This window comes from Salmo trutta, chromosome 29 (genome assembly GCF_901001165.1).
Source record: "Salmo trutta chromosome 29, fSalTru1.1, whole genome shotgun sequence".
Classification (NCBI taxonomy): Eukaryota; Metazoa; Chordata; class Actinopteri; order Salmoniformes; family Salmonidae; genus Salmo; species Salmo trutta.
In genome coordinates this window covers 12,783,352-12,807,135 of record NC_042985.1, presented here as the reverse complement: position 1 = coordinate 12,807,135, position 23,784 = coordinate 12,783,352, and the positions used below count along the sequence as shown (strand labels likewise).

Below are 23,784 nucleotides of genomic sequence, written 5' to 3'. Positions count from 1 at the left end.
GGGTACCTGGCCACTGCGCGGAGCAGAGCTGTGTGTGTACCTGGCCACTGCGCGGGGCAGAGCTGTGTGGGTACCTGGCCACTGCACGGGGTAGAGCTGTGTGTGTACCTGGCCACTGCGCGGAGCAGAGCTGTGTGTGTACCTGGCCACTGTGCGGAGCAGAGCTGTGTGTGTACCTGGCCACTGCGCGGGGCAGAGCTGTGTGGGTACCTGGCCACTGCGCGGGGCAGAGCTGTGTGTGTACCTGGCCACTGCGCGGGGGCAGAGCTGTGTGTGTACCTCGCCACTGCGCGGGGCAGAACTGTGTGTGTACCTGGCCACTGCGCGGAGCAGAGGCGGGTGTGTACCTGGCCACTGCGCGGGGGCAGAGGCGGGTGTGTACCTGGCCACTGCGCGGGGGCAGAGCTGTGTGTGTACCTGGCCACTGCGCGGGGGCAGAGCTGTGTGTGTACCTGGCCACTGCGCGGGGGCAGAGGTGGGTGTAGCGTGCTCCTCGATGCTCTCGGTGCGTAGCCGTCTCCTCTCACTCAGCAGCAGACCCTGGTACACCATCCCTGTAAACTGATTGGCCTCTGCCTGGCTGCTGCAAGGTACCATGGGAAAGAGCCAAGGTCGGGATCAGATAGTCATGACAATTCATCTCAACAGGAAATGACAGTATGAACTCAAACTATAGGTCATCAAAACGTGTGTGTGTGTGTGTGTGTGTACCTGTAGCTATGGCTGTCACACAGGGCTTGATAGATGCAGGCAGACAGAGAGGCAGCCAGGGTGTGCAGGAGATTCACCTGGAGAGGTGAGAGAGACAAACTACACTCATCTCACTCATGGAGGAACAAACCATTTCTCGTTGAATAGCTAACATGAGACTATGAAAGAAGGTCTGCTGTGTGGGGATTTATCTTCCAATGAATTTATCTTCCATTTCTGTTGATAGTTTAGTAGTGTATGTTTTAAATGTGTGTTTAGTTTGAACCCCCAGGCTGTCATACTAACAGACCCATACATACCCTGTCGTCCATGAGTTCAGGGTGTGGAGGCAGCTCCATCTGTGTGATGGTGTGAAGGATGTCATGGATGTGGTTGCTGAGGTGGAGGACAGGGTTGGAGATCACCGTCTTGGTGGTGGCGATACTGGCTGAGAGGAGGGGGAGGGTGGTGGGGAGGGGCAGGGGGGACTGGAGCTGCTTCACTGTAGTCTCCTGGAGGAGGGGAGGACAGGGGACAATAACAACAAGGAGAGACAAGAGCAAGAATATATCAGAGGTGATACGGAGAGAGAGACAGAGAGAGACAGAGAGAGAGAGACAGAGAGAGACAGAGAGAGACAGAGAGAGACAGAGAGAGACAGAGCGTGAGAGAGAGAGCGTGAGAGAGAGAGCGTGAGTGAGAGAGAGAGAGAGACAGAAAGAGAGAGAGAGAGAGAGAGAGAGAGAGAGAGAGAGAGAGAGAGAGAGAGAGACAGAGAGTGTCTGACCTGTGTGTGTGTTTCTTCAGCACCTACCTGTTGGCTCTCTTGCAGCAGGAAGATGAGCTCCATGCGTACCGAGGTGACCCCCCCTCCCTTGGCTCCATGCAGGCTGCAGTAGGACAGGAAGACCCGGAGCAAAGCCTGGTTCTTCCTCAGCCACGCCTTCCTCCTCTCAGCATGAAGCTGCTTGGCTGCAAGACGCCTACGCCCCAGCTGGTGGCGCTCATACGCCCCCGCCTCCGTACCCCCGCCACCCCCCAGGGACTCCTCAAACACGTCCTCTACTCCTCCTCCATCCTCCCATCTCTCCAGCTCCTGGCTCTCCTCCTTCCCCGCCACCTGAAGAAGAGAAGAGGACAGAGGGTTTGATCTTGAAGCTGTTATGGTACAGTAGCAGTAACAGTTACAGTAAATACTGTTTAATTCAACTCCATCCAGTTCTGGTACAGTATGTCTGATGAGACGTGGTGGTTAGGATCTAGTAGGTGACATGGTTGGGGTCAATTACATTTCAATATAGTCAATTCAGGAGGTAAACTGACATTTTGGGAAAGTTAGCGGAAATCTGCAACCTGCAGTGTCCTTTAAGGGGAGCTGTGTACCTTGTAGTGGCAGATGCAGTGTGTGTGTACCTAGTAGTGGCAGATGAAGTGTGTGTGTGTACCTTATAGGGGCAGATGCAGTGTGTGTGTACCTTGTAATGGCAGATGAAGTGTGTGTGTACCTTGTAGTGGCAGATGAAGTGTGTGTGTGTGTACCTTGTTGTTGCAGATGCAGTGTGTGTGCACCTTGTAGTTGCAGATGAAGTGTGTGTGTGTGTACCTTGTAGTTGCAGATGCGGTGTGTGTGTGTGTACCTTGTTGTTGTAGATGCAGTGTGTGTGTGTGTGTACCTTGTAGTTGCAGATGCGGTGTGTGTGTGTACCTTGTTGTTGTAGATGGAGTGTGTATGCACCTTGTAGATGCAGTGTGTGTGTGTGTACCTTGTAGTTGCAGATGCGGTGTGTGTGTGTGTGTACCTTGTTGTTGTAGATGCAGTGTGTATGCACCTTGTAGATGCAGTGTGTGTGTGTGTGTACCTTGTAGTTGCAGATGCGGTGTGTGTGTGTGTGTACCTTGTTGTTGTAGATGCAGTGTGTATGCACCTTGTAGATGCAGTGTGTGTGTGTGTGTACCTTGTAGTTGCAGATGCGGTGTGTGTGTGTGTACCTTGTTGTTGTAGATGCAGTGTGTATGCACCTTGTAGATGCAGTGTGTGTGTGTGTGTGTACCTTGTAGTTGCAGATGCGGTGCATGGCTCCTATCTCCTTCTCTAACCAGCTGTAGAGCTGAAAGCGCAGCTTCCCTCCATCCACCTCATAGCCTGTAGCTAACGTCCTGAGCTCTGTCATCAGAATCTTCAGACACGCTCGGAACTTCAGCTGCTCTGCGATCACGTCCACCTCAGACTCACCCTGAGAGCAGAGATGGTTCTGGAAATGTCTAGCACTTAACTACTGGCTTAATAACTCTATATTAACAGTATCATACCTATACAATATTCTTACAGAAAAAAATCACATTTTTAATTAGACTGATACATTAGATATTTTCAATAAACAAGAAAATTCTTTATCTTGTTAAAAAATGAAATGATCTTTTTGGATGATACGTTATTGACAGACAAGGAAAACAACTCTACTTTTTCCACTATCACAAAGCTTATGTATCAACTTGGTTTTCTTTTAAAGTAATCTCAACAGTCAATTATACTGACTAGTGGTTATACTGACTAGTGGTTATATTGACTAGTGGTTATATTGACTAGTGGTTATATTGACTAGTGGTTACACTGACTAGTGGTAATACTGACTAGTGGTTATATTGACTAGTGGTTATATTGACTAGTGGTTATACTGACTAGTGGTTATACTGACTAGTGGTTATACTGACTAGTGGTTACACTGACTAGTGGTAATACTGACTAGTGGTTATATTGACTAGTGGTTATACTGACTAGTGGTTACACTGACTAGTGGTTACACTGACTAGTGGTAATACTGACTAGTGGTTATATTGACTAGTGGTTATACTGACTAGTGGTTATACTGACTAGTGGTTATACTGACTAGTGGTAATACTGACTAGTGGTTATATTGACTAGTGGTTATACTGACTAGTGGTAATACTGACTAGTGGTTATATTGACTAGTGGTTATATTGACTAGTGGTTATACTGACTAGTGGTTATACTGACTAGTGGTTATACTGACTAGTGGTTATATTGATGATGTCGCCAGCCCTACCTGAGAGTCCTCTCTCTGCAGCCCAGGTGGTCTCACCCCCCCAGACCCCTCGTCAGCTTTGGTCTCCACATCAGTCTTCTTCATTGTCAGACCACCATCAGCATCATCTTCATCATCGTTCTTATCATCTCCCCAGTCCAGCTGCAGTCCATCGTCTTCCACTTTGACCAGAGGCTGGCTCCAATCCAGTGTGGCTGAGCTCTCCTCTGTACCCCAGGCAGGATTGGCCTTAACTGGGGCAGGAGAGGCCCAGTCCAGGACCCCCTGGTTCCCATTCTCCAGGGGCAGGCTAGAGCTGACGTTGGCCATGGAAGAGCCTTTACTTAGGGGGGACGAGGAGACTGACTTCTTGGTCACCTTGGGGATCTTAGAGAGCACCTCCAGGGCAAGCACTGGACAGCCCACCTTTATTAGAGAACAGAATAACACTATTAGTAACATTAGTAAGTAGCCTTGGCTTGTGCAGGCCCGAAATGGCTCACATGGCAGGAGCCTCCTGTTTCTGTATGGTGAGGCAGCTTGATGTACAGTACACCCCCTGGACAGGACACTAGTCTATCTCCTGTTTCTATATGGTGAGGCAGCTTGATGTACAGTACACCCCCTGGACAGGACACTAGTCTATCTCCTGTTTCTGTATGGTGAGGCAGCTTGATGTACAGTACACCCCCTGGACAGGACACTAGTCTATCTCCTGTTTCTGTATGGTGAGGCAGCTTGATGTACAGTACACCCCTTGGACAGGACACTAGTCTATCTCCTGTTTCTGTATGGTGAGGCAGCTGAATGTACAGTACACCCCCTGGACAGGACACTAGTCTATCTCCTGTTTCTATATGGTGAGGCAGCTTGATGTACAGTACACCCCCTGGACAGGACACTAGTCTATCTCCTGTTTCTGTATGGTGAGGCAGCTTGATGTACAGTACACCCCCTGGACAGGACACTAGTCTATAGCAGGACCTTAACCCCAATATATCTCCTTATTAGTAACATTACTTTTAGATTAATTAACGTATCCTTTATTTATTAAAGGTGAGATAAAAAATGATACTAATCTTAAAATACTGTTAGTATACAATGTCTACTGTTTTTAATGCCGTGCCACATTACACCTTATAATAAGTACTATATTACAGTCATGGCCAAAAGTTTTGAGAATGACAGAAGTTAAAATTTCACAAAGTTTGCTGCTTCAGTGTTTTTAGATATTTTTGACAGATGTTACTATGGAATACTGAAGTATAATTACAAGCATTTCATAAGTGTCAAAGGCTTTTATTGACATTTACATGAAGTTGATGCAAAGAGTCAATATTTGCAGTGTTGACCCTTTTTTTTCAAGACCTCTGCAATCCGCCCTGACATGCTGTCAATTAACTTCTGGGCCACATCCTGACTGATGGGAGCCCATTCTTGCATAATCAATGCTTGGAGTTTGTCAGAATTTGTGGGTTTTTGTTTGTCCACCCGCCTCTTGAGGATTGACCACAAGTTCTCAATGGGATTAAGGTCTGGGGAGTTTCCTGGCCATGGACCCAAAATATCGATGTTTTGTTCCCCGAGCCACTTAGTTATCACTTTTGCCTTATTGAAAGGTGCTCCATCATGCTGGAAAAGGCATTGTTTGTCACCAAACTGTTCCTGGATGGTTGGGAGAAGTTGCTCTCGGAGGATGTGTTGGTACCATTCTTTATTCATGGCTGTGTTCTTAGGCAAAATTGTGAGTGAGCCCACTCCCTTGGCTGAGAAGCAACCCCACACATGAATGGTCTCAGGATGCTTTACTGTTGGCATGACACAGGACTGATGGTAGCACTCACCTTGTCTTCTCCGGACAAGCTTTTTTCCGGATGCCCCAAACAATCGGAAAGGGGATTCATCAGAGAAAATGACTTTACCCCAGTCCTCAGCGGTCCAATCCCTGTACCTTTTGCAGACTATCAGTCTGTCCCTGATGTTTTTCCTGGAGAGAAGTGGCTTCTTTGCTGCCCTTCTTGACACCAGGCCATCCTCCAAAAGTCTTCGCCTCACTGTGTGTGCAGATGCACTCACACCTGCCTGCTGCCATTCCTGAGCAAGCTCTGTACTGGTGGTGCCCCGATCCCGCAGCTGAATCAACTTTAGGAGACGGTCCTGTCACTTGCTGGTAGAGGTCGACCGATCATGATTTTTCAACGTCGATACCGATTATTGGAGGACCAAAACAAGCCGATACCGATTAAATCGGACAATTTTTATTTATTTGTAATAATGACAATTACAACAATACTGAATGAACACTTATTTTAACTTAATATAATACATAAATACTATCAATTTAGCCTCAAATAAATAATGAAACATGTTCAATTGGTTTAAATAATGCAAAAACAAAGTGTTGGAGAAGAAAGTAAAAGTGCAATATGTGCCATGTAAAAAAGCTAACATTTAAGTTCCTTGCTCAGAACATGGGAACATATGAAAGCTGGTGGTTCCTTTTAACATGAGTCTTCAATATTCCCAGGTAGGAAGTTTTAGGTTGTAGTTATTATAGGAATTATAGGACTATTTCTCTCTATACGATTTGTATTTCATATACCTTTGACTATTGGATGTTCTTATAGGCACTTTAGTATTGCCAGTGTAACAGTATAGCTTCCGTCCCTCTCCTCGCTCCTACCTGGGCTCGAACCAGGAACACATCGACAACAGCCACCCTCGAAGCAGCGTTACCCATGTAGAGCAAGGGGAACAACTACTCCAAGTCTCAGAGCGAGTGACGTTTGAAACGCTATTAGCGCGCACCCGCTAACTAGCTAGCCATTTCACATCGGTTACACCAGCCTAATCTTGGGAGTTGATAGCCTTGAAGTTATAAACAGCGCAAAGCTTGAAGAATTGCGAAGAGCTGCTGGCAAAACGCACGAAGATGCTGTTTGAATGAATGCTTATGAGCCTGCTGCTGCCTACCATCGCTCAGTCAGACTGCTCTATCAAATATCAAATCATAGACTTAATTATAACATAATAACACACAGAAATACGAGCCTTTGGTCATTAATATGGTCGAATCCGGAAACGTTTATTATTTCAGTGAAATACGGAACCGTTCCGTATTTTATCTAACGGGTGGCAACCCTAAGTCTAAATATTCCTGTTACATTGCACAACCTACAATGTTATGTCATAATTATGTACAATTCTGGCAAATTAATTACGGCCTTTGTTAGGAATAAATGGACTTCATACAGTCCGCAATGAGCCAGGCGGCCCAAACTGCTGTATATACCCTGACTGCTTGCACAGAACGCTAGAGAAGTGACACAAATTCATGTTAGCAGGCAATATTAACTAAATATGCAGGTTTAAAAATATATACTTGTGTATTGATTTTAAAGAAAGGCATTGATGTTTATGGTTAGGTACATTGGTGCAACGACACTGCTTTTTTTCGCAAAGGCGCTTGTTAAATCATCACCCGTTTGTCGAAGTAGGCTGTGATTCGATGAGAAATTAACAGGAACCGCATCGATTATATGCAACGCAGGACACGTTAGATAAACTAGTAATATCATCAACCATGTGTAGCTAACTAGTGATTATGTTAAGATTGATAGTTTTTTATAAGATAAGTTTAATGCTCGCTAGCAACTTACCTTGGCTTCTTGCAGCCCTCGCGTAACAGGTGGTCAGCCTGCCATGCAGGCTCCTCGTGGAGTGCAATGTAAGGCAGGTGGTTAGAGCGTTGGACTAGTAACCAGAAGGTTGCAAAAACGAATCCCCAAATCCCCCCTGAACAAGGCAGTTAACCCCCGTTCCTAGGCCGTCATTGAAAATAAGGATGTGTTCTTAATATGACTTGCCTAGTTAAATAAAGGTGTAAAAAAAAATATATAAAAAAAATAAACGCTGGCCAAAAATACTGATTACCGATTGTTATGAAAACTTGAAATCGGCCCTAATTAATCGGCCATTCCGATTAATCGGTGGACCTCTACTTGCTGGACTTTCTTGGGCGCCCTGAAACCTTCTTCACAACAATTGAACCGCTCTCCTTGAAGTTCTTGATGATCCGATAAATGGTTGATTTAGGTGCAATCTTACTGGCAGCAATATCCTTGCCTGTGAAGCCCTTTTTGTGTAAAGCAATGATGACAGCACGTGTTTCCTTGCAGGTAACCTTGGTTGACAGAGGAAGAACAATGATTCCAAGCACCACCTTCCTTTTGAAGCTTCCAGTCTGTTATTTGAACTCAATCAGCATGACAGAGTGATCTCCAGCCTTGTCCTCGTCAACACTCCTGTGTTAACGAGAGAATCACTGACATGATGTCAGCTGGTCCTTTTGTGGCAGGGCTAAAATGCAGTGGAAATGTTTTTGGGGGATTCAGTTCATTTGCATGGCAAAGAGGGACTTTGCAATTAATTGCAATTCATCTGATCACTCTTCATAACATTCTGGAATATATGCAAATTGCCATCATACAAACTGAGGCAGCAGACTTTGTGAAAATTAATATTTGTGTCATTCTCAAAACTTTTGGCCACGACTGTACAGGTGCTTCTAAATGCATTGTATCCACGTATGGTTGAATTGTGTTATTAAATGATTGATTAAAGCAAATCAAAGACCTTGAAGTGTGCGTTGGCGGTGGTGAAGAAGAGTTTGCGTTCGATGAGGTTGATCTCGTCGAAGCTGCTCTTCTCCGAGGTGAGGCCCAGTGATGTCACAGCACCCTCAGGGGACGCGTAGTGGCGGCGGATGATCAGGGGGTGTGTCCTCAGGTAGTTATAGAAACTAAATACCACTGGGTTACACGACTTCACCATCACATCTAGGGGGGGTTAGAGAGGGGAAAAAGGAGGGAGAGAGGAGGATAGGGAGGGGGAGAGGAGGGGAGGGAGAGAGGAGGGGAGGGAGAGGGGAGGGGAGGGAGGGGGAGAGAGCAGGGGAGGGAGGGGGAGAGAGAGGGAGAGGGAGAGAGGAGGGGAGGGAGGGGGAAAGAGGGGAGGGAGGGGGAAAGCGGAGGGGAGGGGGAAAGCGGAGGGGAGGGAGGGGGAAAGCGGAGGGGAGGGAGGGGGAGAGAGAGGGAGAGAGGGAGGGAGAGGGAGAGAGGGGGAGAGAAGGGGGAGGGAGAGAAGGGGGAGAGAAGGGGGAGGGAGAGAAGGGGGAGAGAGAGAGGGGGAGAGAAGGGGGAGAGAAGGGGGAGGGAGGGGAGGGAGAGGGAGAAAGGAGGGGAGGGAGAAAGTAAGAGATAGATAGAGGTCAATGCAAATCAATCCAGTTAGAATATAGCATCAGCTTTCAGCTGAAACATCCCTGTCCTCTCTGAGGGTGTGATCTACCACCATGCTACTCACCTGGGTTCTCATCATCCTCTTTGGGGATGCACTCTAGCAGCGTGTCCAAGGCCTTGGTGTAGTCCTTCATGATCCAGAAGGCTATGCTGCGTAGGAATGGGTCCGGGTGTAGTTTGGTGCAGTGGTACCCCGACCCGTCCCTCTGGCAGCCCAAAACCTTCTCATACAGGACGGCTTGGCAGGTGGAACTGCTCTCATAGTCAGCCTCGTACAGCCTGGCTACTACCATGGCCAACTGGATATCCTCCATCTTCTCCAAGCACACCTAGAGGAGAGGGACAGTTAGAGGAGAGGAGAAAGAAGACAGTACAGTTAGAGTAGAGGACAGTCCAGTTAGAGTAGAGGACAGTTAGAGTAGAGGACAGTTAGAGTAGAGGAGAAAGAGCACAGTACAGTTAGAGTAGAGGACAGTTAAAGTTGGCCTGTGTTCCATAAGGAATATCCAGTGCCTTGCAAAAGTATTCACCCCCCTTGACATTTTTCCTATTTTGTTGCATTACAAAATGGATTTAAATTTATTTTTATTTGGATTTCATGTAATGGACATTTGTGAAGTGAAATGAAAAAAATTACTTGCTTCAAAATGTAAAAAAAAATGTAAAGGGAAAAGTGGTGCGTGCATATGTATTCACCCTCTTTGCGATGAAGCCCCTAAATAAGATCTGGTGCAACCAATTACCTTCAGAAGTCACATAATTAGTTAAATAAAAGTCCACCTGTGTGCAATCTAAGTGTCACATGATCTGTCACATGATCTCAGTATATATATTTACACACCTGTTCAGAGAGGCCCCAGAGTCTGCAATACAACTAAGCAAGAGGCACCACCAAGCAAGCAGCACCATGAAGACCAAAGAGCTCTCCAAACAGGTCAGGGACAAAGTTGTGGAGAAGTACAGATCGGGGTTGGGTTATAAAAAAATATCAGAAACTTTGAGCATCCCACAGAGCACCATTAAACCCATTATTAAAAATGTTTAAGAAAATGGCACCACAACAAACCTGCCAAGAGAGGGCCGCCCACCAAAACTCACAGACCAGGCAAGGAGGGCATTAATCAGAGAGGCAACAAAGAGACAAAAGATAACCCTGAAGGAGTTGCAAAGCTCCACCGCAGAGATTGGAGTATCTGTCCATAGGACCACTAAGCTGTACACGCCACAGAGCTGGGCTTTACGGAAGAGTGGCCAGGCCAGAAAAAAGCCAATGCTTAAAGAAAAAAATAAGCAAACATGTTTGGTGTTTGCCAAAAGGCATGTGGGAGACTCCCCAAACATATGGAAGAAGGTATTATGGTCAGATGAGACTAAAATTGAGCTTTTTGGCTATCAAGGAAAATGCTATGTCTGGCACAAACCCAACACCTCTCATCACCCCGAGAACGCCATCCCCACAGTGAAGCATGGTGGTGGCAGCATCATGCTCTTAGGATGTTCTTCATAGGCAGGGACTGGGGAAACTGGTCGGAATTGAAGGAATGCTGGATGGCGCGAAATTCTTGAAGGGAAACCTGTTTCAGTATTCCAGAGATTTGAGACTGGGACGGAGGTTCACCTTCCAGCAGGACATTGGCCCTAAGTATACTGCTAAAGCAACACTCGAGTGGTTTATGGGGAAACATTTAAATGTCTTGGAATGGCCTAGTCAAAGACATATCCCAAGAGACTTGCAGCTGTAATTGCTGCAGAAGGTGGCTTTACAAATTTGCGGGGGTGAATAGTTATGCACGCTCAAGTTTTTATTTTTTTTGTCTTATTTCTTGTTTGCTTCACAATGGTAGGCATGTTGTGTAAATCAAATGATAAACCCCCCCCCAAAAAAATCTATTTTAATTACAGGTTGTAAGGCAACAAAATAGGAAAAATGCCAAGGGGGTGAATACTTTCGCAAGCCACTGTAAAGGCCTAGTAAGTAGGTGACAGTTAGAGTAGAGGACAGTTAGAGTTGGCCTGTGTTCCATAAGGAATATAAAGTCCTAGTAGAGGAGAGGACAGTTAGAGTAGAGTAGATGGAGTTCTGAGAAGCCACACCAGGCACTGTCCACACATCAAGCAGGTTCTGCATGTGCAGGGTTTATAACATAGACTTACTAAGAAACCTGACAACCATAGATGTATTCAGGGTCTGTCTCCTGCTGGACTAAAAACGCTGTTCAACGGCAAATCAAGGTTCAAGGTTTAGACTGTTTGCTAAAACTGACTAAACAGTAAGACTCATGGCTAAGACAGACTAAAATGATGAACGTGTGATCTAGTGTTCTCCTCAATGATGCCCTTTTGAACCGACTGTCTGGTAAACTATCCCCAAACACTTACAGTAGGAACACATTCCCCCTCTAGGCAGTGTCCTGCTATCAGCATGTTGAGACTGTGCTGTTGCACCCTCAGCCCAAGGTAAAGTAACCCCAACATTTACGTAGCTAACCATCCCCACAACCTTATCTTTCAGGTTTAGACTAGAGCATTCACACACACAGCTGTAGAGTCTCACGTCATTGACACACCTCCTAGTTAACTTCCATAAACATTGGTCTGTGCCAGGTGCAGCTGAAGTAGGTCTAAACTAGGAACAGACTGTGTGTGTGTGTGTGTTCGTTCTCCCGGACCTCGACAGCGTCTTTCAGGGAGCCAGCCAGCAGGAAGAAGGCAGCAGCCTGTTCAAAGCGCTGTTTCCCCAGCAGAGAGAAAGCGTTCTTCAGAGCTGCTTTACGCCAGCGGTCCTCACTGAAGTTATTCTTAAAGAATACCGTCATCTTCTCATCACGCTGAGACCTAGAGAAGAGGAGGAGAATATAATATACATTATTTACCTACGTACATCATTCATGTAATTGCGTTCTGACACATGGATAAACATAAAATGTGGATTTTAAAGAAAAGTCCAGGAGAGGTGGATAACTAAACAAAAAGGTGAGACAACACAAACTGATCTGGGATCAGGCTAGAGGTCCAGGTGTGTTCCAGGTGTGTTACCTGAACAGGCCCCAGAGAACAGCCTTCTTCTTCATGGCCAGGTAGAACAGAGCTGCATCTAAAGGATCGTTGTTCTTCTGGAACGCTGCTTTACCCACCTACACACAGATTAACCAATCAAATCATGAAGACCAACCATCAATCAATGATAGGAGTTCAGGCCACACCACACCATCCCCTACCTTCTCCACCATCCCCTACCTTCTCCACCATCCCCTACCTTCTCCACCATCCCCTACCTTCTCCACCATCCCCTACCTTCTCCACCATCCCCTACCTTCTCCACCATCCTGCGTAGGGTGTTGATGTTGCGTATCCACCAGCCCACCCCTACAGCCCGTAGCTCAGACCACTGAGGGTCTCCTCTCTGCATGGCCGGGATCATATTCAACATCTCCTCCTCAGCCTCCGAGTGGAACGCCCACGCAAAGTGACACGTAGACAGACCTGGAGGGAGACAGGTGACTGTGTTCAGAGAGGAGAGAAAAGGTTGCTTTGCTTCAGTGCTTGATTGTTGACTGTTGCGTGCTTTAGTAAAACATACAAAAAGGGAGGGAACAGGGCCCAGAGAGAGACAACATATCTGGACCTGGGAGGAACAGGGCCCAGAGAGAGACAACATATCTGGACCTGGGAGGGAACAGGGCCCAGAGAGAGACAACATATCTGGACCTGGGAGGAACAGGGCCCAGAGAGAGACAACATATCTGGACCTGGGAGGAACAGGGCCCAGAGAGAAACAACATATCTGGACCTGGGAGGGAACAGGGCCCAGAGAGAGACAACATATCTGGACCTGGGAGGGAACAGGGCCCAGAGAGAGACAACATATCTGGACCTGGGAGGGAACAGGGCCCAGAGAGAGACAACACATCTGGACCTGGGAGGGAACAGGGCCCAGAGAGAGACAACACATCTGGACCTGGGAGGGAACAGGGCCCAGAGAGAGACAACATATCTGGACCTGGGAGGGAACAGGGCCCAGAGAGAGACAACACATCTGGACCTGGGAGGAACAGGGCCCAGAGAGAGACAACACATCTGGGCCTGGGAGGAACAGGGCCCAGAGAGAGACAACATATCCACTGCAAGTCCTCCTACATATCCAATACCAGATCAATGTCTCAGTATAATGTACCAATAAGACTCTCTACGACCCTCTCCATCACAGCTCAGAAAGACAGATTGTGAAGCAGGAGTGTGTGTGTGTTTCTGTGTACCATACCTTGGTGCAGCAACTGCATGCGGTACAGTGGGGGTAGAGAGGTGAGGAGACAGGTGTGTAGACGCATGGCTAACAGGTACCTCAACCCACACTCATCCAGGGCCTCACCACCTAGACAGAAACACATTATTAACACATGGGTTAGTGTTGCACATTAACTCACACACACTGATCAGATAGAATCAGATGGTGCCGGTCTTTCCCATTCATTTGGGAGAGAGCAGCTTCCTCCTAAGACTCCACACCAGATGGAGAGGGTTAAGGGATCTCTCTGTCCCCTTCTACCCATCCATACTGATGGCTTCGGATTTATAAACTTGAAATATTGCTAATCATCAGTTATACTAAAGACATGAGGAGTGCCATAGTCTGGTTTCTACACCAGAAGTGAATGGGTATCTGTAGGAGGAATGTATATGGTGGGGTCAAGGAAGGATGGATAGGAGCCAGGGGGTTTTGGGAGGTGCTGAGTAGAGGAGAGGCAATCACATGACTGTAGTCACTGATAATGGTGGAGCTGTGGAGTAGTGAGGAAGGGGGTCAAGGTCAGGTCACCTTAAGGGAGAAGGAACAGTTTGTGGCCTGTATCACTTATCTTTATTACTAGGCAGGAAGTTGTCATGTTTAGAGGGAAGGAGGAGACTCCACCCAAACTGGGGTATATACACTACCACTGGTGGAAATATGTCTTTGTCTTATGCAGCTGTATGGCCCAACGGGTAGATATACTTAGTTTAAGCTTTACTAATCGTCTGTGAGTTTTACTAGGTTCATGTAGAACCTAACAATACAAATGAAACACACCTGATGGAGAGGGTTGAGGGATCTCGCCGTCCCCCTCTACCCATCCATACAAAGAGATGAAAACACTGATTTAGGAATCAGCCCTTTAAATGTCTTCCACTCTATGTGCCTGGTCCTCCTCCCTAAATGCTACTCCATTTCCTATATAGTGCACTACTTGTTCATGGTAGCATGGTAGTTCAATGTGCCCCATAGTCCTGTGTCTTAGTGTGTCTCGTCCATGAACCTTTTAACCTTCTCTCCCTCCCTCTCCCTTCTCAATCTCTCCCTCTCCTTCTCAATCTCTCCCTCTCCTTCTTCCTCTCCCTCTGCTTACTTAACAGAGGAACAACCTGCTAAGGTCTCTTTCTCACTTCCCCCTTAAAGACTAAATAACATCTATACCAGACTGATACTGGAGGTGAAAAGACAAAGATAACGGTCAGTGTGTGTGTTTATATCAACCATTAAGAACACGTAATCAGGGAACAACTCTGACTAGACTAATGACATGATATTTCTATTTGTTTTGCCTAATAGACCATGGTTAGGTAAAGACACCCTCCCTCTCTCTGAGACTGACCTGTGTACTGTTTGTCAGTGGAGCTGCTGACCTCTGAACTGGTGGTAGCTACAGTATCAGCTAGAGCCACCAGAAACATCTGTTCCAACCTGGTCAGACCTGGAAGACTGGAATGCATCAGCTGACTAGATAACACCTGGAGGGAGGGAGAGAGGGAGGGAGGAGGGAGAGAGGAGGGAGAGAGGAGGGAGAGAGGGAGGGAAGGATGGAGAGAGGGAGGGAGGAGGGAGAGAGCGAGGGAAGGATGGAGAGAGGGGGGGACGAGGGAGAGAGCGAGGGAAGGATGGAGAGAGGGAGACAGTTTAGCAGAGACAAATGACTGTATTAATCACAGAGGCGATATATTTACTTGACAAACAATTAAACCAGACAATAACATCTAAACCATCCACAAGCTGGTAAGTAAATAAATGTTGTTGTTTACCTGTGCGTGTTCTGGTCCGAAGTAGGTGGGTCCGTACTGAGACAGGTTGATGAATCTAGACTTCTTCTCTACTTTCTCTGTAGCGAAGCTCACAAAGTCATCTGTCGTCACCGCCTGCAACTGAGGGAGGGAGCCAACGACTAGATGATTGACTGGTTGACTGATTATTGATTTGGGTATAACAGAGAAGAAGATTACATCTGGACCCAGAGGTTAACACATGGAGGGGTCATATGGTTCCAACAAACATTTACTGCATAGCTTGTCTTTAGGTAACAGAATATCAACATTATACAACAGAAAATAAACCAACACGTTTTTGAAGAACCTGTTGAGCATCTACACACTTAGGAACTATGATTCTATGTGTCACTGAAACATCCAGCTGAAACCTGAATCCTCTTACCTGGAACAGGTCTGTGTACTGATCTCCTCCTGTCTTCCTCGCCCCCTCTACCTCGGCCACCTTCCCTCCCTTCGCCCCCTCCTCTCCTCCCTTATAGGAGGTGTCCAGGTCAGCAGAGAGCAGAGCGTAGAGGGGTAGAGGGGGAATGGAGTTGATTTCTGTGTAATCTCGTCCCCCGTCGCGACCGGCCACGATGGTGTCTTTAGCCGTACTGCCGCTCACACTGATTGTCCGGGACAGGTGGCGTCTGGTTCCACCCTCACCTGCCTCCACGTCCCTCACCACAGCCACCTCCCCAGCGATACACTTCACCAGGTGGGACAGGATGGCCTGAGAAGAAGAATAACCATCTTCCTCATCCGTGGCAGAGACATTAATATAGTCATTGACGGCATCATTGCCATCATCGTCATCATCATAATCACAGCAGTCATGTTGTTGTCATCATCATCATGACATTCTATGACTTCTCAAGAAGTTGTCTGGTCACTTCAATAAATGTATCTTGGTTGCAAACATTTCTAAAGTGGACAGGCAGTTGGACGAACAGCCAGCCAGCCAGCCATGCAAGGGCACCCACCAATCAGACAGACAGCCAACCAGACATTCATCCACCCCACCCATCCACCCAGACCTACCAGACAGACCGATAGCCAACCAGACATTCATCCACCCCACCCAGACAGATAGCCAACCAGCCATCTATTCATCCATCCACCAACACACCCAGCCAAACCCAGCCAGACACCCATCCACCCAGACAGTCAGTCAGACCCACCTTGGCCCGGCGGACCTTCCCCAGGTCCATGAGCTCCAGCAGCTGTGTTGGATGGTACTGAGGCAGGGTGGGGGACAGGGAGTGGGCTGCCTCGAACAGACCCCCCTCCTGCAGTCCCGCCGGCGCCTGGAGAGCCTCGTCGATTGCCACGTTGCCCTCAAACACACTCTTGGACCGGGCGCGCCCCTTGAACGCCGACGAGGATCCCCCCGTGGTTGCAGCGGTGTCCGTCTGCCCTCCGCCCCCTCCAACCCCCCCGGCGATGTTATCTTCAGAGGAGAGGCTGTCCCCCTCGGCCTCAACGGGCTTGCGGTCCTGGCGCCACTGGGCGTACACGTGCATCTCACAGTCCATCCCCACCACCAGGATGCCGTCCCTCACCCAGGACAGGGACACGGGCAGGGAGGGGGTGCCGTCTACAGAGGAGAGCAGGTCCACAGTGCGCAGCAGGATCCAGCGTGAACGGATACCCTGTTTCACATTAGATTAGGTTAGGTTAGGGATGCAGGGGGGTAATAATAATGATTATTATAATAATAATAATAATAATAATAATGTTTATTATCCAGACGCTTTATAGTGCAGTCATTAGGCTCTGGTCAAAAGTAGTGCACCAATTAGGGAATAGGGTGCCATTTGGGTAGCCAGAGAGTAGTCTCACCCTAAATTCTCGTTCACTACATGCAGTACTTTAGTCTGAGACTGACAACATTGAAGTTGTTTGTTGTGAGGATGGGCACGAGTGGCTAACCAATCAGAGTATCAAAGCCAATGACACATTTTCAAACCAGTGCTTTACACACTCTGATGGAATACCAATGGGTTTCTGGACCAATCACTGCCCCATTCGGTGACGGGTCAGGCAGGGACTCAGATCCAGACTCATTGTGGAGTAGAAACTAACGTCCGTGGGCGTGGCGTTTGGCCTGAAGCAAGGAGTCTGACTAGCCAGGCAACCATTTGGGACGCACACTTGAAAACTTGAATGTCCTCAAAGAGGCAAGTCATTTAGCAGCATACACAACACATACAGACAGAACCACATGCTAACAGACAGAACCACATGCTAACAAACAGCAGATGTACCAGCAATACACAGTAGACTAAATGTGTGAAGAATACAAGGTAGTGTAGGTTACGGAAGTACCAGTTTGATCCTGACTATGGGGTGTGTGTGTGTGAGCGTGTACCAGTTTGATCCTGACTTTGGGGTGTGTATGTGTGTGAGCGTGTACCTGTTTGATCCTGACTATGGGGTGTGTGTGTGTGTGAGCGTGTACCTGTTTGATCCTGACTATGGGGTGTGTGTGTGTGAGCGTGTACCAGTTTGATCCTGACTACGGGGTGTGTGTGTGTGTGTGAGCGTGTACCAGTTTGATCCTGACTATGGTGTGTGTGTGTGTGTGTGTGTGAGCGTGTACCAGTTTGATCCTGACTATGGTGTGTGTGTGTGTGTGTGTGTGTGTGTGTGTGTGTGTGTGTGTGTGAGCGTGTACCAGTTTGATCCTGACTATGGTGTGTGTGTGTGTGTGTGTGTGTGTGTGAGCGTGTACCAGTTTGATCCTGACTATGGGGTGTGTGTGTGTGTGTGAGCGTGTACCAGTTTGATCCTGACTATGGGGTGTGTGTGTGTGAGTGTGTACCAGTTTGATCCTGACTTTGGGGTGTGTGTGTGTGAGAGTGAGCGTGTACCAGTTTGATCCTGACTTTGTGGTGTGTGTGTGTGTGTGTGTGTGTGTGTGTGTGTGTGTGTGTGTGTGTGTGTGTGTGAGCGTGTACCAGTTTGATGCTGACTTTCGGGTGTGTGTGTGTGTGTGTGTGAGCGTGTACCAGTTTGATCCTGACTTTGGGGTGTGTGTGTGTGTGTGTGTGTGAGCGTGTACCTGTTTGATCCTGACTTTGGGTTGGGTGTGTGTGTGAGCGTGTACCTGTTTGATCCTGACTTTGGGTTGGGTGTGTGTGTGAGCGTGTACCTGTTTGATCCTGACTTTGGGGTGTGTGTGTGTGTGTGTGAGCGTGTACCTGTTTGATCCTGACTTTGGGTTGGGTGTGTGTGTGAGCGTGTACCTGTTTGATGCTGCCCCCTAGAGGTAGGGTGATGATCGCCACCCCGTCCTTGCTTGCGGTCTGTTCGTTGACCACGCCCGAGATGCGACCGTACATGAGGATATTGGATCCCACCCCCACCGTGAGGATATGAGACCCGTCCTCTTTGGACAGCCAGTCCAGGTGGACGTAGTGTTTGATGTTGGGAGAGTGGTGGTCGCGACTCATGTACAGGTCAGACCTACAGAGAGAGAGGTGGTTAGTCCTTTTAGAGACATGCACACACACTTACAGACACACACACACACTCACACACACCCCACCAGTACCTGCTGTACACAAAGAGGTTGGAGTCTACACTGACTCCAGGGTCCAGGGTAGAGGAGGGCCTAGTGAAGTCATCCAGGTGGAGGGTCTGCTCCAACACCCACTCAGACCCCCCCGTAGACTCACACTCAAAGATGGACACGTGCATGGAGAAGTCCCCTGCTGGACCATGGCTCTGGAGAGAGGGAGGGAAGGGGGAAGGTACACACTTCATTCAACAGTCAGGTTAAATGCAAAAATACTAAAATGTCTGAGGGAAAATGAACAATGAAGTATTGTACATTTTAGTCATAAGATGTTCTCATCCAAAACCATATCTAGACACAGAACCACAACCACTTCAGGTAAAACCTTCAACAAAATGACTGATAAAGATTAAACTGTATTTTTTTACATTCCTCAGGGCCAGAAATGAAAAGCAATGTGCTTGAATTCAGATAGGTGAACTACACTGCACTTAAACAGAATATGCACTAATCCAATGAGCCATTAACTTGAGTGGAGCGTACAGTAAAAGTCCTGTCCTACCTGTCCCGGGATGTGTCCGGGCCGGGCCTGTTTGAAGGACACGGCCAGTCGTCCAGTGTAGGAACAGGACACGGCTACAGGACGTCCTGGGACACACACAGCACTGTTGTTATCCTCCTCCTCGTTGAGTAGAGCCCAGGGCTCCCAGTGATAGACCCTGCTCTCCCCCTCCACAGAGCAGCGCCAGAACCGGACACGGGAGTCAGAGCAGGTGGTGACGATCAGGTAGGGAGCCAGACACACAGGGTAGATGGACGACGAACTCAGGTGACCTGGAGAGAGAGGGAGAGAGAGGGAGAGAGACAGTATAGAATAACTGTTACAAAATAATCAGACTAACTCAGATGACTTGAAGACATGGAGGACAATGCCATATTAAATTGTTAGGATCCAGTCCCTGGCTTGGGAGGCGTTTCAATTTTCTATGATGTGCTGTTGGTTTTAAAACTTTTACTTTGGAATATATTACATTTTGACTGTTTTTATAAATATGTAAAAGTAAAGTTATTAGTCTACCTGTGGAGGGTGTGTGTGTGTGTATTTCCATCCGTACCTGCGGAGGGCGTAGCCCTGGTCACCTCCACCCCAACAGGCAGGTCCAGGCGGTGGCTACAGACCAGCTTGGAGCTGAGGATCAGTTTGCTGGCTGACTGCAGGTTCGCTGTGGAGGCTGAGCGGGAGAGAGGGGAGGAGGAGGTGTCAGCTGTACTCTGTTGGAATGGGATCGTCAGCTGAGACTGGTACGACCTCTCTGGGACCGGATCATCTGAACACAGAGAGAGACAGAGAGAAAACTTTATTGTTCATATAGTCATCTCAACAACAGAGGAAAAACTTTATTGTTCACAATATTATCTAAACAAACTGTTATCTAAACAAACCGAGAAAAAAACGTTATCTTCAACACAATCCATATACAAACTACACAGGCCTCAATGTGTATACTAATCCGCTGTACTACTCCGCTATGCCGCAGTCCGCTGTACTACTCCGCTATGCCGCAGTCCACTGTACTACTCCGCAGTCCGCTGTACTACTCCGCTATGCCGCAGTCCGCTGTACTACTCCGCTATGCCGCAATCCGCTGTACTACTCCGCTATGCCGCAGTCCGCTGTACTACTCCGCTATGCCGCAGTCCGCTGTACTACTCCGCTATGCCGCAGTCCGCTGTACTACTCCGCTATGCCGCAGTCCGCTGTACTACACCGCTATGCCGCAGTCCGCTGTACTACTCCGCTATGCCGCAGTCCGCTGTACTACACCGCTATGCCGCAGTCCGCTGTACTACTCCGCTATGCCGCAGTCCGCTGTACTACTCCGCTATGCCGCAGTCCGCTGTACTACTCCGCAGTCCGCTGTACTACTCCGCTATGCCGCAGTCCGCTGTACTACTCCGCTATGCCGGGGACTGCCGTACTACTCCGCTATGCCGCAGTCCGCTGTACTACTCCGCTATGCCGCAGTCCGCTGTACTACTCCGCTATGCCGCAGTCCGCTGTACTACTCCGCAGTCCGCCGTACTACTCCGCAGTCCGCCGTACTACTCCGCAGTCCGCTGTACTACTCCGCTATGCCGCAGTCCGCTGTACTACTCCGCAGTCCGCCGTACTACTCCGCAGTCCGCCGTACTACTCCGCAGTCCGCCGTACTACTCCGCAGTCCGCCGTACTACTCCGCTATGCCGCAGTCCGCTGTACTACTCCGCTATGCCGGGGACTGCCGTACTTACTCCGCTATGCCGCGGTCCGACTTTACTACTCCGCTATGCCGCGGCCGCCGTACTACTCGCTATGCCGCGGTCCGCCGTACTACTCCGCTATGCCGGGTGACCGCCGTACTACTCGCTATGCCGGGTACCGCCGTATCACTCCGCTATGCCGGGGACCGCCGTTACTACTCCGCTATGCCGGGGACCGCCTGTACTACTCCGCTATGCCGGGGACCGCCGTTACTACTCCGCTATGCCGGGGACCGCCGTACTACTCCGCTATGCCGGGGACCGCCGTACTACTCCGCTATGCCGGGGACCGCCGTACTACTCCGCTATGCCGCAGTCCGCCGTACTACTCCGCTATGCCGGGGACCGCCGTACTACTCCGCTATGCCGGGGACCGCCGTACTACTCCGCTATGCCGGGGACCGCGTATCTACTCGCTATGCCGGGGACCGCCGTACTACTCCGCTATGCCGGGGACCGCCGTACTACTCCGCTATGCCGCGGTCCGCCGTACTACTCCGCTATGCCGGGGACCGCCGTACTACTCCGCTATGCCGGGGACCGCCGTACTACTCCGCTATGCCGGGGACCGCCGTACTACTCCGCTATGCCGGGGACCGCCGTACTACTCCGCTATGCCGGGGACCGCCGCACTCTACTATACCGGGCTATTATACATTACTCTATTATACCGGGGTCTACTGTACTCTACTATGCTGGGGACTACTGTACTCTATTATACATTACTCTATTATACCGGGGTCTACTGTACTCTATTATACATTACTCTATTATACCGGGGTCTACTGTACTCTATTATACATTACTCTATTATACCGGGGTCTACTGTACTCTATTATACATTACTCTATTATACCGGGGTCTACTGTACTCTACTATGCTGGGGTCTACTGTACTCTATTATACTGGGGCCTACTGTACATTACTCTATTATACTGGGGCCTACTGTACTCTATTATACTGTACTGTATTATATCACCCACACAGGCCTAGGTTAGGTTGTGGTTAGGTTGGGTCGGGTCGGGGTTGTGGTTAGGTACTCACCCACACAGGTCTAGGTTAGGTTGTGGTTAGGTTGGGGTTGTGGTTAGGTACTCACCCACACAGGCCTAGGTTAGGTTGGGTTGTGGTTAGGTACTCACCCACACATGTCTAGGTTAGGATGTGGTTAGATTGGGTTGTGGTTAGGTACTCACCCACACAGGCCTAGGTTCGGTTAGGTTGTGGTTAGCTTGGGTCAGGGTTGCGGTTATGTTAGGTACTCACCCACACAGGTTGGGTTGTTGTTAGGTACTCACCCACACAGGCCTAGGTTAGGTTGTGGTTGTGGTTAGGTACTCACCCACACAGGCCTAGGTTAGGTTGTGGTTAGGTTAGGTACTCACCCACACAGGCCTAGGTTAGGTTGTGGTTAGGTTAGGTACTCACCCACACATGCCTAGGTTAGGTTGGGTTGTGGTTAGGTACTCACCCACACAGGCCTAGGTTAGGTTGTGGTTAGGTTAGGTACTCACCCACACAGGCCTAGGTTAGGTTGGGTTGTGGTTAGGTACTCACCGACACAGGCCTAGGTTAGGTTGGGTTGTGGTTAGGTACCTCACCCACACAGGCCTAGGTTAGGTTGGGTTGTGGTTAGGTACTCACCCACACAGGCCTAGGTTAGGTTGGGTTGTGGTTAGGTACTCACCCACACAGGCCTAGGTTAGGTTGGGTTGTGGTTAGGTACTCACCCACACAGGCCTAGGTTAGGTTGGGTTGTGGTTAGGTACTCACCCACACAGGCCTAGGTTAGGTTGGGTTGTGGTTAGGTACTCACCCACACAGGCCTAGGTTAGGTTGGGTTGTGGTTAGGTACTCACCCACACAGGCCTGCACAGACTGTAGGTGCAGGTGCCACATCTGCAGCACAGAGTTCATGTTCAGGTCCTTCTCTATTACAACCAGGAAGAACTTCTCAGAGAACGGAGTAGGGTGGTACTCTGGAGAGGAGAGAGAAACACAACAACGTTTTTACAAGTTCTTCAGTTCAGTCATCCACTCATTCATCAATCCATCCATCCATCCATCCGTCCGTCCGTCCGTCCATCCATCCCATCCTGAGTTGAAGGAAGGTCAGTGTGTAGAGCTCTGGGTCCTCCTGAGGCTAATCATGTCATTCATATATTAAACAATTCATAATTCATCCATCCATCCATTCTTCTGTCCATCCTTTCGCACCCTCAATTCTCCATCCCTCCCTCCCTGCCTTTCTCTCTCTCTCCCTCCCTCCAACCTCCCGTACCCTCGGTAGAAGGGTAGGATGTAGTGTAGAGCTCTGGGTCCTCCTGAGGTGTATACCCCAAAATAAAGTCCTCCTGGAAGACATGAAGGAGCTGGGTGGTCGATCCACACTATAGAGAGAAAGAGAGGGAGAGAGAGAGAACTTCTGTGAGTGTAATGTTTACTGTTCATTTTTATTGTTTATTTCACTTTTGTATATTATCTACTTCACTTGCTTTTTCAATGTTAACATGTGTTTCCCATGCCAATAAAGCCATTTGATTTGAATTGAATTGAGAGAGATAGAGGGTCAGAGGGAGGGAGAAGGAGAGAGATGGACGTATTTCCCACAGATTACAAAGACCCACAAACAATTGAAAAACAAATCACATTTTGATAAGCTACCATATATATATATATATATATAAGGTAAAATACTTCCGCTGTGCGCAGAGCACCACCATTTACCTGTGACTAGATTAATGATATAGCATGATCTCTTGACTTACTGCTTATATAAAAAGACAGGTGTGGTTAAGGGCCTGAAAGTAAGCATTTCACGGTAAGCCTGTTGTATTCGGCACAAGAGACAGTCAGATAGGTATTTCTTACCTGG

The 23,784-nt window shown here is 48.5% G+C and overlaps 1 protein-coding gene across 10 annotated transcripts in view; it reads right to left on the bottom strand.

Annotated features, from left to right (window-relative positions):
- The window catches only part of LOC115166945 (dmX-like protein 2), a 105,946-nt gene that overhangs the window by 50,489 nt on the left and 31,673 nt on the right, over positions 1 to 23,784 (bottom strand). For 7 of the 10 annotated variants that reach the window (XM_029720905.1, XM_029720907.1, XM_029720908.1 and 4 more), the window contains 23 exons: positions 23,781 to 23,784; positions 23,191 to 23,299; positions 22,769 to 22,888; positions 19,724 to 19,936; positions 19,171 to 19,442; positions 18,645 to 18,817; positions 18,337 to 18,556; positions 16,270 to 16,740; positions 15,492 to 15,821; positions 15,086 to 15,205; positions 14,662 to 14,797; positions 13,296 to 13,406; positions 12,348 to 12,517; positions 12,071 to 12,168; positions 11,704 to 11,869; positions 9,099 to 9,363; positions 8,370 to 8,572; positions 3,756 to 4,160; positions 2,742 to 2,942; positions 1,505 to 1,810; positions 1,011 to 1,202; positions 712 to 788; positions 453 to 583 (listed from right to left, as the gene is read on the bottom strand). The exon at positions 23,781 to 23,784 is cut by the window's right edge and continues 86 nt beyond it. In XM_029720905.1, the coding sequence (XP_029576765.1) occupies positions 453 to 583; positions 712 to 788; positions 1,011 to 1,202; positions 1,505 to 1,810; positions 2,742 to 2,942; positions 3,756 to 4,160; positions 8,370 to 8,572; positions 9,099 to 9,363; positions 11,704 to 11,869; positions 12,071 to 12,168; positions 12,348 to 12,517; positions 13,296 to 13,406; positions 14,662 to 14,797; positions 15,086 to 15,205; positions 15,492 to 15,821; positions 16,270 to 16,740; positions 18,337 to 18,556; positions 18,645 to 18,817; positions 19,171 to 19,442; positions 19,724 to 19,936; positions 22,769 to 22,888; positions 23,191 to 23,299; positions 23,781 to 23,784 (4,493 nt within the window). The remainder of the gene's footprint in view (positions 1 to 452; positions 584 to 711; positions 789 to 1,010; positions 1,203 to 1,504; positions 1,811 to 2,741; positions 2,943 to 3,755; positions 4,161 to 8,369; positions 8,573 to 9,098; positions 9,364 to 11,703; positions 11,870 to 12,070; positions 12,169 to 12,347; positions 12,518 to 13,295; positions 13,407 to 14,661; positions 14,798 to 15,085; positions 15,206 to 15,491; positions 15,822 to 16,269; positions 16,741 to 18,336; positions 18,557 to 18,644; positions 18,818 to 19,170; positions 19,443 to 19,723; positions 19,937 to 22,768; positions 22,889 to 23,190; positions 23,300 to 23,780) is intronic. The other 3 variants (XM_029720906.1, XM_029720915.1, XM_029720909.1) reach the window with 1 other exon arrangement.